The sequence below is a fragment of the Arvicola amphibius genome, chromosome 1, assembly GCF_903992535.2.
Source record: "Arvicola amphibius chromosome 1, mArvAmp1.2, whole genome shotgun sequence".
In the NCBI taxonomy this organism is placed as follows: Eukaryota; Metazoa; Chordata; class Mammalia; order Rodentia; family Cricetidae; genus Arvicola; species Arvicola amphibius.
Window position 1 is genome coordinate 105,954,812 of NC_052047.1, and position 19,170 is coordinate 105,973,981.

General features: G+C 39.8%; 1 protein-coding gene across 1 annotated transcript; it reads left to right on the plus strand.

Annotated features, from left to right (window-relative positions):
- The first annotated feature begins 12,743 nt into the window (after window positions 1-12,743).
- Window positions 12,744-13,730, plus strand: LOC119820032 (olfactory receptor 51M1-like). The gene has a single exon (XM_038338299.1). It carries the CDS (start codon window positions 12,771-12,773, stop codon window positions 13,728-13,730), a length of 960 nt encoding a protein of 319 aa, XP_038194227.1. The 5' UTR covers window positions 12,744-12,770.
- Window positions 13,731-19,170: the final 5,440 nt, after the last annotated feature.

The following is a 19,170-nucleotide window of genomic DNA, read 5'->3' on the forward strand; positions in this document are numbered from 1 at the left end:
CATTTCGCTATTGTAGTCAATTTATTTATACATGAGTAATGAAATAACAATATTTTTGCATACTTTCTGTCTACTCAAGAGTAGAATATTTTTCATTTATTTACAGCTGGACCCTAGAAGGCTAGTAAGATGTATAATGTGCTTTAAAACATTTGGATACATAAACACACTGGTGCCTCTCTGAAAGCTTTTGTTCGTGTCTCCTGATTTCTGTATATATCTTCCCAGGTTTCAATAAAGACAGACGTCCATTCTCCAACTTTAACAAGGTGATTTCTTCTGTGAAAACACCAGACACACTCCCAAACAGGAGAATTGGGGTCAGATGTCTGTAGTGACAGATGTTACAGTATGAAAAGCTCCTGGGATCAGAGTCAGCAGCCAGCTTCTGGCAGAGGCCAGCTGAAAAGACAGCAGCTTTATTATCCTGAGAAAAGTTAAGGACTCAATAGTAAATAATCTGTTATCTTGAGATTAGTCCACAAGTTAAGCCTTGAGAGTAGAATAATGGTGAAAAGTCTCTTTAAATAGCAGTGCAACTTCCTTTTTAAAACCACAGTAACAACCTAGTTTACAGTCATCAGCTGATAAGGCTAGTCCCTGCCTCCAATGCTCAGATGTAATAAAACATTCCACTCCTATTTTGCATAAAAACCAGCATAATGTAGACAGATAAATTCATTCTTCAGACTACACTGCTGCATTTGAGAAACATGAGCAAGTCATTACAACTCTGCCACATTTGAGGTTTCTTAAGAAAGTCTATGTGGCAGTGTCAGCAGCCAGAGAACAGGAGCACAGCTCCACATTGCTGCTCTCAGTAGACTGAGATGTTCCTCTACACTTTTACAGACTTGGTCTCAGGCCAATTGGGAGTTTGTAGCTTCAAAACTCTGCAGAGTTGTCAGTACAGTGAGTCAGAGATAGGGATATTTTTAATATATGTTTGAAAAAGAGAGGCACTCAGAAGAAAGTGAGACATACCCAAGTTAGAGTTCTTGTTTCGAAGAAGAAGAAGAAGAAGAAGAAGAAGAAGAAGAAGAAGAAGAAGAAGAAGAAGAAGAAGAAGAAGAAGAAGAAGAAGAAGAAAAAGAAGAAGAAGAAGAAGAAGAAGAAGAAGAAGAAGAAGAAGAAGAAGAAGAAGAAGAAGAAGAAGAAGAAGAAGAAGATTGGATGAGTAGGTGCTGGCTTCTCTAGAAGAGTAAGCCACTGCCTTAGCATTAGCCACATGGACCATCTTGATGACTCTCAAGGTACATCACCAAAGGTTGCTTTGAAAAAGAAACCTTTTGGATATGTGAGTTGTGTAAGGTCTTTCTAAGGATGCTCAGTGAAAGCAGAAACACTAAAGCTGCACAAAGGGCTCAACACTTCTTTCTTCTGTAAATGGGGTTTCTCCTGAGATGTCTAAGAAACTGGGGATTTATGCCCAGAAAGAAGAGCTTTGATCAGTTGTTAATCATGCTGAAAGTCTTGCTTTGCTGCTGGCAAGGCTTTAACTAGATTCTAGAACAAGGGCCTTCATTCCTCCCTCTCATATCCTCTGCCTTTCTATCTTGCCTCAGGATGGTTTCTGTTGCTTCCAGATATAAGTAGCTGCTTTAGATTTTTCCAAGAACTTTCACTCCCTGATTAGTTATTCAGTGCATAGTAGCCATTCCTAAAAACATAGCATTCAAGTGACACAGAACAGACTAAGCAGGTTGTGTTTGAGTATTTATTCATCTACATGTGTGTATCACAACAATAAATAATAGAATTTGGGAGGGAGATAGGGTGGAAATATGAGAGATGTAGGAAGGAGAAGAGGAAGGGGTAACGTAATTCATTTTTAGTTAAAATTTAAAATTAAAAAATGATCATGCCTTTATCACATTTGTTTCTCTCAAGAGCTGTCTGAATCATGCATTAATATGAACATATTTTATTGGGTGAATGAAGCTTGGGATGGTTAATATGCTCACTGGATTATGGCATAATAAGGCTGGAATTCAGACCAGAGATCTGAATGTGTGGCAGAAAACTCCTTATGTCTCCTGTTTCTTTCTAAGATTACCCTAAGGAAGAAGTTCATCACTGGGAAATACCCCAGTGACAATTTGTACACTTGGAAAATTCTCTCTCTGTCTCTCTGTCTCTATCTCTGTCACTGTCTCTCTCTATTTCTCTCTCTTTCTCCCTTCTTTTGTGGCTAATTCCCTTGGATTACTCAGCTGAGAAGATTTTTCTGTCCTACATCTGGTTATAGTTTCTTATTTCTATAGGAGCATTTATTCCTTTCTGTTGCATACAAAATAATGCTGTTATACGCACAGCTATCTTTCTCAGAAACATGTGAGATTCCAAGACGGTTTCTTTGTTTTTGTTTTTAAGACAAGGTCTCACTGCATAAGCCAGGTTGATGTGAAACTTTTCATAAAACTCAGGCTTGCCTGGAATTGCAATTTTCCACTACCAGTCTCCCAAGTGCTAGGCTTACCTGTGTGTGTCACCATCTTTGGCTTTAAAACCACTTCTTTTTCAATCCTTTATTCATTTTACTTACCAATCACCATTCCCCATTCCTTTGTTCTTCCTAATCTCTTCCTCGTTTTAGCCCCATCTACTTCTTAGCGGTCAAGGCCTTCCATCGTGAGTCAAACAAACCTGGCATGTCTAGTTGAGACAGAACCAAGTCCCTCTCCCCTACATCAAGGCTGAGCGGAGTATCCCACCATAAGAAATGAGCTCCAAAACATTAGTTCATGCAACAGGAATAATCCTGGTCCCAATGTCAGAAGTCCCACACACAGACCAAGCCACTCTACTGTATTCCACATTCAGAGGGCCAATTCGGTCCTCTAAAACCATTTCTTAATGATTGTGTCTCTCTTGCTTTATAATTACCATTACTGGGTCAGACAAAACAGAAGAGCACAAAGTGAGGAGCAAACACACAGTGGTGTTTTTTATATCAGAGACTTGTGATTAACACTCTTACTCTGGTAGGACTTGGAAACTAGGGCTTTCTTAAACTCTGCCTCTTGGTGCATGCCTTGCTGATCCCATCCTGGTCCTGATGCTGAGTTTCTGGGGAGAAAGGAAAACTATCCTTTCTTAGGGAACTTCTTTCACCAAGAAATTTCACCTTCATTTGTAGAGCCTGATAAGTTAATGCCACCTCATTAATTATAATTCTATGTAAAGATTCATAGAGCCATCCATTGAAAATAAGACCTGACTGCCAATGACGTTAAAGATGTGCTTACTCAGTCTCAGAACAATATTCTGCCACATCCAGAAAGCTGTTTAGTTGCCTGATCAAGATCTTGACAATTGGCAGGTTCTATAGACTTTTTGTCAACCTACAGCTGACAATTCTGTCATCTTTTCTCCAAATGTTCATTGAAATTCTAAGGTATTTCTGTCACAGCATTCTAAAACCAATGGCTATTTTTCATCATTCCTTTTAAGTCGTGTTTAAAAGTTTTGCTAAACAGACAGAAATCACTACAGAAAACCACAGTCAATCAAAATGCAGAGTTGTAGACCTCAGCCCAAAGGACACATCTACAAAATGACTCCTGCACTCAAGGCCTTGGGACCACTGTCTAAGAGGAGCCAGAGAGATTATAAAAGCCAGAGGGTTAGGGAGTGTTTTATAAGATTGTGTCCCTGGAAATGTCAGAAGCCACACCCATAAAGTCTCACCAACATGGCTGCCTAACCATGAAGTGAACAAGAACAACAACAATACACATGCCAAAGTGGATAGGGAAAACCCAGGAGGGCTCAAGTCTACACAAAGAACTACAGGCAAGCCGGGCGGTGGTGGCACACGCCTTTAATCCCAGCACTCAGGAGGCAGAGGCAGACGGATCTCTGTGAGTTCGAGACCAGCCTGGTCTACAAGAGTGAGTTCCAGGACAGGCTCCAAAGCAACAGAGAAACCCTGTCTCGAAAAAAAAAAAAAAAAAAAAAAGAACTACAGGCAACTAAAGAAAGCTGTGAGGGGAAGAAATAGTCTTCCCAAGGGAGGAGTACACCAGTTACCCAATACCAAAAGATCAGTTCTAAAAATATATACATGGTTAACACTATACAGACTGAGCAGATGATATTTAGAAATAAGTTTGTATATACATATAATGTATGTAACAACAATTAATGAAAAAAGAAGCCATGGATTAGAAAGAGAAGAAAAGGAGGATTCAGGGGAAAGAAAGGAAAAGGGAAACGATGTAATTGTGATCCTGGAGAAGTAAAAGAAGCAATTTCTAGAAGTTTTGTTAATTTTGTAACATCTGCTCACTATAAGGAAGACCTGTCCTTTCTATCCCAGCGCTACATAATTCCTCACCTGCAGTGAGCGGCCTTGCGGTTATGACAGCCGTTTAGTCACCAATTGGGTGACAAACCAACCAGGCTTTAGAGTAGCTACCTCCTCTCTAACACGACTTCTCTATGACAGGATGGACTGACCCAGGAAGTAGTGTTTAGGAAATATCAGATCTGCTTTAGTAAGACAGGAGTCAGAGATCTCTGAGCTTCATAGTCCACTATCTTAGTTAGGGTTTCTATTGCTGTGATGAAACCCCATAATCAAAAAGCAAATTGGGGATAAAAGGGTTTATTCAGCTTATGCTTCCATGTGCCTGGGCCTCATCAAAGGAAGTAGGACAGGAAATTAAATCAGGGCAAGAACATAGAGGCAGGAGTTGATGCAGAGGCCTTGGAAGAGTGCTGCTTACTGGCTGGCTCCTCATGGCTTGCTCAGATTGCTTTCTTATAGAACCTGGAGCCACCATTCTCAAGAATGAAAACACCCACAATGGGCTGGACCATCCTCATCAATCATTAATTAAGAAAATCCCTTATAGATGGATCTTATCAAGACATTTTCTCAACTGAGACTCCCTGCTTTCAAAAGAGTCTAGTTTGTGTGTCAAGTTGATATAAGACTAGCCAGTACATCCACAAATAAAACAGGCATAAGGGAGAAAATTCGTTCCGCTTCAGAATGAATGGGTGTTGTAGGATTTAAGGAAAGGGGGACTCTCTGAAATAACTTCTGTTGGGCAATGTGGCAACTACTGCTCTATTAATATTATAGAGTCCGCATGCTAACACATATGCAGGTGGACAGGGAGGTGGGGGTGCACTAAAGTAAATTCCAGGATCAATATTCCAGCCTTAATGACCCACATTAATACTTTATCACACACTGGAGTTCAGCAGACCTGGACCTTGGAGAGGGGGAAAGTGATTTGATGTTTCTCATAGCAGAGAGCCCTCCCCTAAGAGCAAACAGACGGGATATTGAGGACATTAAGTGAGGGTCTCTTTTAGGTCTGTGTGTGTCAAGTCAGAATGAGAGCTAAGGCTTGAACAGTATTGCAAAGGTAAAAGTCACTTGGAGAGATTCGTATCTGAGAGATTATTTCTTCTAAATTCTGAATGGACTAGACAATAATTTTGTCTCCATTAAAGTCAGGGTTTTTGTTCAGGGTTTGTTGGATATGGGGTGTGGGTATATATGAGAGAGAAAAAAATCATTCTTGAAGGATGAATGGGTCAGGAGTTCTCAGAGCTGTGTGGCAAGTATAAATGGCATGGCAGCATAGCACTGGAAGAAAGAAACGACTCTGGGAGATGAAAAGGAACCTGATGCTGGCTTGAATTTTAACTTAGCCTTGGGCTGAACCCTCCTACCAGTGGTTACGCTGGGGAACTACAGCACGTGCACTGGCCTGCTTCAGTTTGGGAGGAGCCTCAACTTCCAGCCAAGCCAGGCTCAACCAAAGGGGGCTGGAAAGAGGCCAGCTTAAGTTTAGAGTTACCAGTTCTGTGAGAAGCATGGTAGCTGAACTCTGTTTCATTAATTAATTCACTCTCTCTCTCTCCCTCCCTCCAAATATTACATGTACTAAAAGCCACTAGCATGTTTACAAACAGAAAACTTTTAAAATACTGGATTTTTGTACTAACTGGATCTTGTACATATCTTTATAGTACTTGATTTATATACTTTAGTAACAGAATCCATCACACTCCAGGTTATAGGCTTAAGTGACGAATTCTAAGAGTGGTATTCCGTGACCCCATATGGTAGGCTCATTTGTTTCCCTTTGTGTCTTCTAGACCCCAGCATTACTCAGAGAAATAGAATAGAGCTAAGGGTGGCTGCTTTGTGATCTGCGCAACTCTCATCCTGTCCTCAGCATCTGTAAACAGCCTCTGCCTGCCTTCCTACTGCATGCGGAGTCAGTTTTACAAAATTCCGATAGGGCATCCATCTGCTTTACTAAATGTCAGCTTTATAAAAGGAAACCAGATCAGATTTGTCTGTGTAGCTACAGAACCCAATTCAGGGTTCCTCACAGTAAGTACTAAATTCATGCATTTGGATGAAAATACATAAGAGTGGTTAATTTTTAGATAACATACAAAATAGGTTATTTATAGTATGATAAACCCGACAGCAATTGGGAAAACAAAAAAGTAAAATACTGACTGGTTTGTTGTAGTCTGTTTCAGTATGACTGTCAAATGTTATTGTTTGCATGCTAAGCCTTCAATTATATAATTTATATAAGAAAAGCATCAATATTTGGGTCCTTTAAATAAATACAGTTAAGCCAGTATTACAGGACTCTACACACACAGTTCTGGTCCACTTTCCCTGTTGAAGGATATGACACACTTTTTATTCCAGTCTCTAAAAGCCCAGCCCTGTGTTTGTTTCCTCCTCCTTGGGTTTCTTTTTTTTTTCATTGACTTTATTATGCTATATATTTCCCTGTGTGTTTTTTTCTCATTTTTTTATTAAAAATTTCCATCTTCTCCCCTCCTCCCCTTCCCTCCCCTTCCCTCCACCCATACCCCTACTCCCTCCCTCTCCAGGCCAAAGAGCCATCAGGGTTCCCTATACTATGTTAAGTCCAAGGTCCTCCCAACTCCCCCCAGGTCCAGGAAGGTAAGCAACCAAACTGACAAGGCTCACAGTGAGCCCATCCATGCTGTAGAGTCCAAGCTCATCGCCGTTGTCCTTGGTTTCTCAGTCCTCCACCACCGTCAGCCACATTCAGAGAGTCCGGTTTGATTGCATGTTCCATCAGTCCCATTCCAACTTGTCTTGGTGAACTCCTGTTAGTTCTGTCTCACCGTCTCAGTGGGTGAACGCACCCCTCATGGTCCTGACTTTCTTGCTCATGTTCTCCCTCCTTCTGTTCCTCATCAGGACCTTGGGAGCTCAGTCCGGTGCTCCAGTGTGGGACTCTGTCTCTATCTCCATCCATCGCCAGATGAAGGTTCTATGGTGATATGCAAGATATTCATGAGTATGGCTATAGGATCTGGCTTTTTCTGGCGCCCTCTCCTCAGCTGCCCAAGGAAGTAGCTGGGGTCATCTCCCTGGATACCTGGGAACCCCTCTAGAGTCAAGTCTCTTGACAACCCTAAAATGGCTCCCTTAATTAAGATATATGCTTCCCTGCTCGCATATCCACCCAAGCAAGATCACTGACTAATCATATCATGAAGAAGGAAAAAATGATTTTTTTTGCCAGAAGATGAGATATTCACATCAGAGAAGTAAAGAAGGCAAGAGCAATTAGGAAATGTGATTGCTTTTGACCATGTGGGAAATATCCTTTGTATTCAAAGTTGAGTAGAGAGTCTTAAGAAAGCCTGAAGTGTGCACCTGGACTAACATTTGAGGTCCAGTGATGAAGTGATGAAAGTAATGTGATCTTTGGACTCAAAAACAGAGTGACTGGTAGAGAAAAACGAATGATTTATCAATGAGAAATAAACAATGAATGAGCAATGAGAAATAAACAATGAGTAAAAAAATCAACCGTAGGAAGGTGAGATATTTGAGGAAGTAGTTATGCTTGGACTTCAAGATAGATGAGCAATTAAGAAGGCAACGTGGCGTCGCATATATAACCCCCTTCATATGTTACACACAGTCTTTGCTGTAAATTATGGGTCCTTTGCTGTGCACGAAGGGAGGGGAATGATGTCACAGCTAATAAGCTTGGTTCTTCATAAAGCAGGGGGGAAAATACAATGACCTAGGATGACTCTCACTGCTGCACCCAACCCTACACTCCAGCTTCAGGCAACCCTGTAGAAGGGGGGATAAGTGGTGGTAATGTGGAGCCACCCCTGGGACTCCTTGTTTGTCCTCAAGTTCTCCCAGCTGAAGTGAAGTGCTTTACAGGCACAGAGGAAAAAGGATAAATACTTCCCTGACAGAGACTAGCCTGTGCCTTTCCCTGCCCCTGCAGCCATTCTTGCCTGCAGCACAAACTGCTGTGACTTCGTGGCTTTGAAAGTAACAGCAGTTGGTGAGTGTCCACTCCTATCTTCTGTTGGAACCATGTAATAGGGAGAATATAAACTAGGGTAGAGGATATGCAAGAACTGGAGGAATGGAGGAATGTTGTGCCGAAAGAGCAGTGAGCACAGGAGGTGCTCTCAGCTCTAATTTGGGCTTCTCCCATACAAGACTGAGGGAGCTTCTATAAATGCATTACCCATATTTTCCTCACTATAGCTCAGACATTTCTCTCTTGAAAAATTAAATCTGAGTATCTGAACTCTCTGTGGAATCTTCTCGACTTCTGGAGTTCTCATTGAAAACTAGGGACAGCATCAGAAAGAGGGGCCTTCTCTCCCTGGAGAGCAGAGATCATCTACATTGTTATCTTCTGGTTGGGGAACAATGGTGGCTCCTGTGCCTGCCAGGCTCTTCCTGGATCATGCCTAGAGATTAGCCTCCCATTGGCACAAAATAATCGTCTTTCTGATCTTTATGTACATACATGCTCAGCTGTCAACTCCACTTGCTGTGTCCTTCTCTCCTAAGCACTAGTCATTCATGACCTAGCACATTCATTATGTGCATTGTGTGTCTCAGCCAGTGAGCACAGTGGATCTAGTAGCCCTTGGTCTGTGTGTATAATGCTGAAAACCTTTGCTGACAATCGAATTATCCAACTATGAACTCCTTTTCCACAGTCCTCCTTTATCCTACTCAAAAAGGCATGTTCTGCCCTCCTAAAGATGTTCTCTAGAGTGTATGATGAGGAATACAGTCGAAATACTTATTCTCAATTCATAAGAAACAGTGTTTCTATCAACAGTTCATTCTACAAATAGAAAATGCTAGATTTGAAAAACATAGGTATGGCAAAGGCAGCTAAGTACTCGTGGTGTGTCAGAAATCCTCATTTCGAGAAGTTTCCTTCTCAGATCTCACTGATATTTGTTCTGTTGTAAGTGTTGCCACTGCACAATCATTAAATGTAACCATTTACAGATGGACAGACTCTCCTGCTCCTCTGTGGAAATGGAGATATGGAGTGGCTCTCCCTTCACGGACAGTTGTCTCACATTGCTGACATAAATTCCCTTTAACTTCCTTTCTAAAATGAGTAAGTCTTGCCCCGCCATTGTCTCTGTGGACTTCTTGATTTCACCAGATCCCTCTCCTTGTCTGTTGGGCCATATGACGCTGAAGTCAGTGATAACAGCTGAGCCCAGGACTCCAGTCACAGCCAGGTGTGAGAAGAGGTGAGTAGCTTGTCCCCTCATCATTTGGTTCTTCTTGTAAACACTGCATGGTAGAGTTCACCACATGGTAAGCACTGTCTTGGAATCCAGGGGGTCATAATCTACTTGGTTGAAAAAAGAGGAGTTAAAGAATCATTAGTCTTAAATACATGTATATGAAGGACAAATGTAAACATAGACATATACGTGTTATTAGTAGTATATAAATAATTCATGTAATGTAAAGTTATTTAAACATGCATTGTTCTTAGCCTTCTGGCCAAAGATCAGTTGTGAAGTAAAAAAAAAATATATGGATATATAATCATAATTTTAATATATTTGTGTTTATATGCATGCCTTTATTCTTTCATAACATTATATTTTATATACAGTATATAAAGACCACTAGTTACTGATAAGTGATATGCATTTTATAAACTATAAGGAAGTTTATAAAACATACATTATTTGTACATGTTTGTTCTTATGCTAATGTAATATACCCTATCTAACTATAAAAAGCAAATACTGAAGAGATACATATATTTATTCTATTTCAGTAGCATTACATAAAAGGAGTGCTGAGAACTCACCTAACTCTACACAGAGAAGTCAGAGATGTCATTAAGAGGGAATATTTGTACTGAGGCTTAAACATCAGCAAGTGTTTACTAGTTGAAAAAACCAGAGCTGTTGTTTGCCAAGAAAGCAAGAAATATGAAAAGCAAACACTGCATGGGGCATCAAGAAATAGTAACACGGGTGTGCTGAGTGGGGTAAATAAACGAGGGGTTTGGAAAGGTCAATGCAGAAAGGGCCTGGCCAGGAGTCGAGTGCTACAGAATCTCATACAACATTAGGGCAATATACTTTGGCACGAGACACGGCTTCAGTCCCATCTGTGAGACAGTGATAAAAGGATTCATAGTTATGAGAAACACAAACGTGTAAGTTTTGTACTCTTTCTGAGTTGCACCTGACATCAAGAAACTGGACCTCTTACCACAGCTCTTTAGTGCCCTGAAAGGGAACCTCGGGAAGGACTGACATCGTCGCCTAGAGTTAGCATTTTCCAAATGATGCTGTGACAGCAGGGGGCGGGCTCTGGGGACAGAGGACCAGACATTGCAAAGTATGTATCAGAGGGATCAGTGAGGATGATTTGGGGAAAACCGAGAAGGAAAATGATGACTAGAAAGATAAATACAGAGAAATAAGAGAAGGGATATTCAAAAGTAAAGATATTCAGTTAGAAAGTAGATAAGAAAGTTAAAAAATTGCAGTTCAATTTTGGAAACAGTAGGTGATAGCTAAAAATCACAAACAACAGAGAACTAAATGTGGGATGATGGTCTTGAACTCAGTAGTAAATGTGGTAAGTATAATTGATACACATTAACAAGCAGCTCAAAAAGAGACAGTGACTCAGGCTGGCTACATAACAGAGCTATCTGGATTAGAGAAAATATTTACAGGCATCTTTATAATAATAACAAATAATAAACGAGAAGATACAATGACCAAGGTCAGGAAATTGAGTGACATGATCATTTTAAATAACGGAAGAAAGAGTCCGATGGAAACTGTTATAAGAATCAGGAAGGAACCAGCCAATATAATATCAAAACATCTGAGAGGGGAATTTTAAAAGGTAAGGCATGGTCAGAAGTACATATAACTGATGCAACTAAATCAGACATTGTAAAGATGTACTAAACATAGGCTCCTAAGAATGTATTTAAAGGGCATTTCTCTGACTACGTGGATTATAAAAAATTAATAGGTTGTGAGTTATTTATTTGAGTAGAGTACTAAAGAAATGGAAGGACAAATGAACAAAATATTCTCATTCCCTGGCTAAAATGATGTGGGTTCATCTTGGTCTTTTTTGTCATTTGTCTGTTTGTAAATATAATTTTTTCTTTGGTTTTTGAGACAAGGTTTTTATGTGTAGTCTTGAACAAGTCCTGGAACTTGCTCTGTAGACCAGACTGGCCTTGAACTCAGAGATCCACCTGTCTCTGCCACCTGAGTGCTGGGGACTATATGTTCTCCACCACGGCCCAGCTTCCTTTGGTTTTTGTTTGTGTTTTATTCTCTTGCTCTCCTCCCATGACCTACCCTGCACTACCTTATACTTTGTTCCTATTTCCTCCAGCTGCCACCGTACCAGGCACATCCCTGAAGACTTTAGAACACACTGGCTGTTCTTATTCTCACAGTCTTCTATACATAATTCTTAGTAATGTAACTGTTGAATCTATGTTCTCAATATCTCATCAAGAATTGTATAATTTACCTAAAATCAATGATCAATCCTAACTCATAACCTAGAAAGCATGTTCCCTTTACATTATCCTACCTCCTCTTATGTCTTAACTGGATTTCTAACCTATATTTTTCACAACACATCATCATAATAATTAACAGTGTGAATTTGAGTGGGAGGGAGTCAGAAAGAATCTTGGCAGAGGTGAGGGAGGGGAAACCATAATCATAATATACTGCCAGCATTACAAATATAAAAAACATTAATTTGATTTATGCCCATAAGATAAATAAAATAAAAACGTTTTTGGAAAAGACAAATTTTTACCTTGCTTTTGAGCTGTGAAACATCAAATTATAAATGGTCTGCAAGCTACTACATACAAATCAGGAAATCAAAAGAGAACTGTAGAGTCACAAACCTCATTATTATCAGAATAAATATGGAAATGAAATCATGAGAGTAAATTTTGTTGCCTGAGGAGCAATATTAGAGAATTACAAAATATACTTAAGAATGGAAACAGACATATTTAAAGAATAGAGATGATTTAAAAAAGAAAACAACCAGTAGAAAAGACCAGAAAGTAATGTCTGCACTCTGGAGGCAGAGGCAGTCAGATCTCTGAATCGGAGGTCAACCCAGACTACAGAACGAATTACAGGACAGCTAGGATTATACAGAGAAACCCTGTCTCAAAAACAAAATGGAGAGAGAGGGAGGGAGAGAGGTACAGGGAAGAACTAGTGACGGTTATTTTATCAAAGAAATTTCAAATACTGTGATGTGAATGGCTAAAGCATAGAACTGATGAGCAGAGTTGAGGATGAAAAGTGAGAGATAACTGTGAAGTTCCTCACAGAGTGTTTGTGAGACTGAAGAACTAGTGAATAATCAGAGATATCCATTTATTTTCAGCTCCATCCTTGAGGAATACCATACAATATCTTCTTAATTCATGGTCCTGTCCAATGTTACTCACTTCAGCCCCATGTTCTACCTTAGTAGCTTTCCTGGTTTGGAAGCCTTTAGACATTGGATTTTCATCCCCTTTTTCTTGATGTACCTGGTGGCCATCTCCGGCAATTGTCTCATTCTGATGATTATTAAGAGAAGCCCTCGTCTGCACACACCCATGTACCATCTGCTCTCCTTGCTGGCGCTCACTGACCTGGGGCTGTCAGTGTCTACCTTGCCCACCACTGTGGGTATATTTTGGTTCAATTACCATAACATTTATTTTGGAGCCTGCCAAATCCAGATGTTCTGCATCCACTCTTTTTCCTTCATGGAATCTGCAGTGCTCCTTGCCATGTCCTTTGATCGTTTTTTGGCCATCTGCCATCCCCTGAGGTACTCGGTCATCATCACTGGTAAGAGAGTGATCAGGGCAGGCCTGTGCGTTATTCTCAGGGGCCCTGTAGCCCTTATCCCAATTGTTCTCCTCCTGAAGGCTTTTCCCTATTGTGAACCTCTTGTCCTCTCCCACTCATTTTGTCTACACCAGGAAGTAATACACCTGGCATGTGTAGACACCACCTTCAACAATCTGTATGGACTGTCACTGGTAGTGTTTACCGTGATGACGGACCTGGTGCTCATTGCACTGTCCTATGGCTTCATCCTGTACACGGTGGCAGGACTGGCATCCCAACAGGAGCAGATCCGAGCCTTCCAAACATGTACTTCACATCTCTGTGCTGTGCTCGTGTTCTTTGTGCCCATGGCAGGGCTGTCCCTGGTGCACCGCTTTGGGAAACATGCTCCACCTGCTGTGCACCTTCTCATGGCCAACATCTACCTCTTTGTGCCACCCATGCTCAACCCAGTCATATACAGTATTAAGACCAGGGAGATCCAAAGGGCAATCACCAAGCTCGTAGGCTTTGGGAAGGACAATTCTGAGCCCTGGGCATAAATGTGTCACTGAATACCCTTACTCTGAAAACCAAAACCCTGTCACATTAAGTACTGTTTGTTAGAACACCTGATATCATGATAGCATCAACCTCTCAATCATAAATAAAGTTTAGTGTGTTCCCTTTTTTTCAAATTTTGCCTTGAGAACACAGATCTTCTTTTCTTAAATTATGATGCCTCCTCCTACATTTGAGATTGACAGTTTGAATAGTATCAGAAGTTACACAGCAAAGCAAACACTAAAATGAAAACTCAGCTAATAAAAAGGTAAGAGGAAACAATAAATGCAGCATCCGCAGTAGATCCCAGCAATGAACAATAAATGCAACATCCACAATAGATCCCGGCAATGAACAAATTTGATTTGCTGTAAATGCTGAGGAAATACACCTTTTCCATGCTCCTTGGGACTGTTTCCATCTTTTCTGCTAGGCCAAAGACCTCTTCTTCTCTATTCCTGTCAAGCCCTACTATAGAATACTGAAGTTGTGTCAATTCATCAAAATCTGACACACTTTCCCTAAAACAGTTTAGGTAAAATCCCTCAACTCATCCTTAAGTGTACAATCTATCATGTAGTAGCAGACTGTGACACTCCTGATTCTGCTCATCTCTGATTTCATCTTGCTTGTATTTTTAATCCTTGAATCCTGCAACTCGATTCAATATTAAACTGAAGTCAGTCTGCATGTCTGTATGCTGTGGTTCTGAGGTGTTGCACAGTGATGTGCAAGAGGGCAGTTTAAGGCACGGAAACTGCTACAAAATATTTGGGTCACAATTCTATTGCTCACAGGATGCCAGCTCAAAATCAACAGAGCTTCTGTCCCTACCACAGCCGATCAAAATCCATGTTCAGTCTTGACTGTAAGGTAACTTCCTAAGACAGGCTTGTTTTCTAAACACGGAGCAAACAATGCAGTTGACTTCCACCCATGCTTACCGTGTTAATTTCATCATTAAGTAGCATGTGGTTTGTATGTTGGCAGGTATGTCTACTAGGATATAAGACTAATTTAAACTTCTTTCAGATATTATGTATGCCTCTATTATTAATAAATCTATGTACTGTTAACTCAATGACTGATATGTAATATATCTTCAATAACAAGTATCAATGATAGCAAAGGAGACACAGTCACCAAAGAAAATAGATTGCTGGTCCAGAAACTTCTCAATTAGATTTTGAATGTTGTTGTTGTGTGTGTATTTGCATGTGTGTTTGCATGTAGGTATGTTGTGTTTTCTGTTCATATGTGTGTGCATTGGTGTATGTATACATACATGTATATACCTATGCAGATGCATATTTGCATAATAATCCCAATTGTTTAGACTCCATGAAGTCTGAGTTTCTACAGCATTCAAGGAAGATACTCCTTACACATAACTTTATTCTGAACTTAGTTCAAGACCTCTGTTCACAAACCTAGTTCTGGAACCTAGACTTGTCTTTAATAGATATACTGAACAACTTGTAAGTGACTACAAAAGGTTAGTTATGTGTTGGGGAGCAGCCTCAACGCAAATACTGCTTGCCGTGGAGGCGTGGCATTAGAAATACAGTAAGGAATACAAAGACACAGAAATAATAAAACAGAAAACATAAACAGTACCGTAAAGAAGTTCCAGTGAATACTGAAATTGCCCACGTTTAATTTCCAATTGCTTAAAATACCCTCACCCCAAAAGGTAGGAGTAAGATTTTTTAAAAACACTGCATTAACATGATACAGGGAAATGAACAGACTAGTTGAAGGTCGTGGGCTACATCCATGTTAAACATTCTGTTGCTAGAACAGAACAAGTCACACTCACATCCTTGACCAAAACATTCTGTAGGCACACCACTCCCTCAGTGGAATCCAATGTTATCTTCTTAAGGAAACCTTAGTCGAATCCTTAGACTTTTGTCTGAGGTAGAAACATATCTGCTTCTCTATTCCTGAAATACAAGATCTGGCTAATAGCCACACCTGTTGACTAACTATGACAGAGCAGAACTCTCTGATCTAAATCTAGGTGAGATGTTTCTTTGATGTAGAAACACAATAACCGTCAAGGAGTTCCAACTCTCTGACTTTTGGTCAAAGTGGAAATAGGCTCACATTTTTGGGCCTCTGCAGTTATGTTATTCATAACAACAAAAACTACATAAATATCCAAGTCAAACATTGCAAATGACATGAGATAAATTCATTTAATAAAATGTTGATTATTAAAATAATATTCAATACTTAGAAAACTATTTTCCACAGAATAATGTTGGAGTCAAGCATGGGAGCAAATATTGGGAACCACAGCAGTCAGGCTCATAAGTTGAAGATCCACCTTGGCCACAGATCCAGACTCTCTCTGAAGAAAAAGATGTCTAAATTAAAAAAAGATAAAACTATTATGAACAGAAAATTCAGATGGTCCAGGTTTTCAGAATGTTTATACCCATTAAGAAAAGCACTGTTGCATATAATCTTATTTATGTGTTTCATTATTTTTCACATAATCCAAATTTACCACAATCACAGCTTAGCTGCTTTGCCTACAATCGGTAGTTCACAGACTCTAGAAGGTCCTCTCTGACTGTTTTGATAACAATGCAATGATGGTGTTTATCAGCACTTATTAAGCATTAACAAGGTAGTGGGTGCTAAGTGTTTTTTATTTTTAATGTCACATGAGAATTAGTCTGACTTTTTTTTCAAATTAGAAAACAAAATTGAGGGGGGAGGTCAAGAGCATGCTTTTTCTTTTTTGCATGCATTTATTTGTTTACTGAGTTTTGATGCAGGATCTCATGTAGCCTAGGCTAGTCTCAAACTTCCTATGGAGCCCAGGATTGCCTTAACTCCTGGTTCTCCAACTTCTGTGTCTCCAGTGCTGGCTTGGATTCCAGACATATAACACTATGTCCAGCTCCCTTAAGAAATTTTCCAAGATTTCAGAATTGGGGTACAGTATAACTTGACTGCTTTTCTTAAACCATTTTAAATAAGATCAATTGTTTCAAGATCTGCTCTGTATTACTAAAAGAAGTTCCAACTATTAGCCCCTTAATCTTGATGCACCTTTGACATACTATATTATGAATTTTCCAGTTTTGTATTAGAAAGTGGGAGAAAGAAGAACAAATAGCTAAAAAAGAGAGACAGTTTTATAATAGACTGAATTTAGGCCAATATTAGATCCCTTAAAAAATGAACTGATAGTACAAATATTTTCCATATAGTATCTTTTATTTGGAGACTCACCTATATCCCAGCCTGGCCTGGAACTCGTGGTCTTCTTCTTTCATCTTTCTGAGAGTTGGCATTCACAAATATGCACTATTGAGGCTAGATGCTATTTTAAACATTTACTATGATATAGGCATAATTATAAGGTGCCAATGTATTACATACCATTTAAACTAGACAATAACCTTGTAAGATAGGGGCTGTTAAACAATTATTTTATAAAGAAATCAGCTGGAGCCCAGGGCAAAATAACTTTCCCAGTAATATATCTGAATATGACATTTCTCTACATGATTGCAGCATTTGTTCTTTTAACCATATAACGGTACTTAAAAAGACAAGCAAACAAAATTTGTTATAAGCACATTTATGTTTGCAAATGATTATCTGTTTAAAGTGGCTTTGACCATCCCCCATCTCACTTAATACTATTTGGAGTCTAGAAGCTTTTGAAGCCAACACTGTATTGTTAAAACATAATTGTTCAAGCAGCTGATAATCGAATAATTTTATGTATTTCTTTGTGATGATTGAAAGCCTCTCCACAATTCCTTCATCATCCATCAAGTCGGCTCTGGACAGGGAGCAATCATCTTGATGAGGATCCACTAAATACTTGTATCTCCTGTTTAGCCTTCTTTTGCTAATCAGTGAGAGTAATTCTTTCTCACAGCAAACTCTTATAAAACATGCCTGTTTTCTCAAAGACAGAATATCTATCTTAATGATTTTTGTGTCCAAATATCTGAGCATCCCTAAAATCCCTAGGTATTTGATAAGTGCATGAGTAATTACATGGTCACCCAGAGGACTTCAAAGGGATCTTTGGAGAAAGGCAGGGGAGGGGGCGGTAAGCTGAAGGTCAGCCTATGTATTTTCTGAACAAAATGTGCTAGAGAAGACTAAAGGAACACCTGGCTCACTGAAACATCCTTCTGATACTTCCAGGCCACCACATTTCCACTGAAGATAACTGAAGTACCCAGGCTAAGTTTTGGGAGGATTCAGATCTTTCATGTTGTTCTGTGTTTGCAAGCTCTGCATCAATCTAAAGAAAATCCTTGGGGGCTGGAGAGATGGCTCAGAGGTTAAGAGCACTGACTGCTCTTCCAGAGGTCCTGAGTTCAATTCCCAGCAACCACATGGTGGCTCACAACCATCTGTACTGAAATCTGGCGCCCTCCTCTGGCTTGCAGGCATACATTGAGGCAGAATGTTGTATACATAATAAATAAATAAATCTTTAAAAAAAAGAAAGAAAATCCTCAGGAATGCCCAAGACCCAAAGAAGAAACATGAGAACCTTATAGATGCCAATGCAGTCCACAGTGCATCATCCTGCATCAGTCAGAGGAGACTGGTATAGGAAAGGGAAAAGCTGAAGAGCCTGCAAAGAAGTTGTACAAACAGGAAATCATGAGTTGCTGAAGATCCTTTGGATTATGCTAGAGAGAGCCAACCCGGTGTTATCTCTTATCCAGCAGAACCATTTTCAGAATTGTGGAATAGGGCATATCCCAGAAGGATGGCCAATCTGTGATCTAAGTCACAGTTCTATATTTTCTCCTTATTGTTTAAGGAAGAGAAACATGGGCTTGTTATAAGGCTGTGCTTTATAGTGAAATGGTTAGGGGGTTTTGCAGACAAGGGATTGCAATATTTATAACTGTGCCCCTAACAAACACAGCTTCCAACATTTTAGATCAAGTCTTTTCAAAATCCAATAAGCCATATCATTTTCCTGTAAAGTTGGGCAGATATGGGATAAATCATCCATCAGAGAAAGAAGCCATGTGAATAGCTTGTCCAAAAACCATGCTTAAGAGTGACAGGCTCAAATATATGCCCACTCTCCACTGTCAGACTATGCACTGACTTTGCCCACCAGCACACTGTAGACATGAATAGCCATGCACAGAACAGGAGAAAAATATCATGAAATAATTTTTAAACAGAATTTAGAACTGGAAACTGCACCCAGTAATCTTTATCTATTGAGTATACGACTCTAGCTTTACAGCTTAAAGCTACATGTGAAAGACTTGCTAATCTGCAAATTTTATGCAGTTGTTTCAGTTTTTCAGATCAGGAAATGAAATTAAGTGATGCTATGACTTAATAGATAGGTTAATAGATGAGGCAGAATTCAGGTATAATCCTGGAGCCAGTACCCTTGACACATCACACCACACCTCCTGTAAGGAC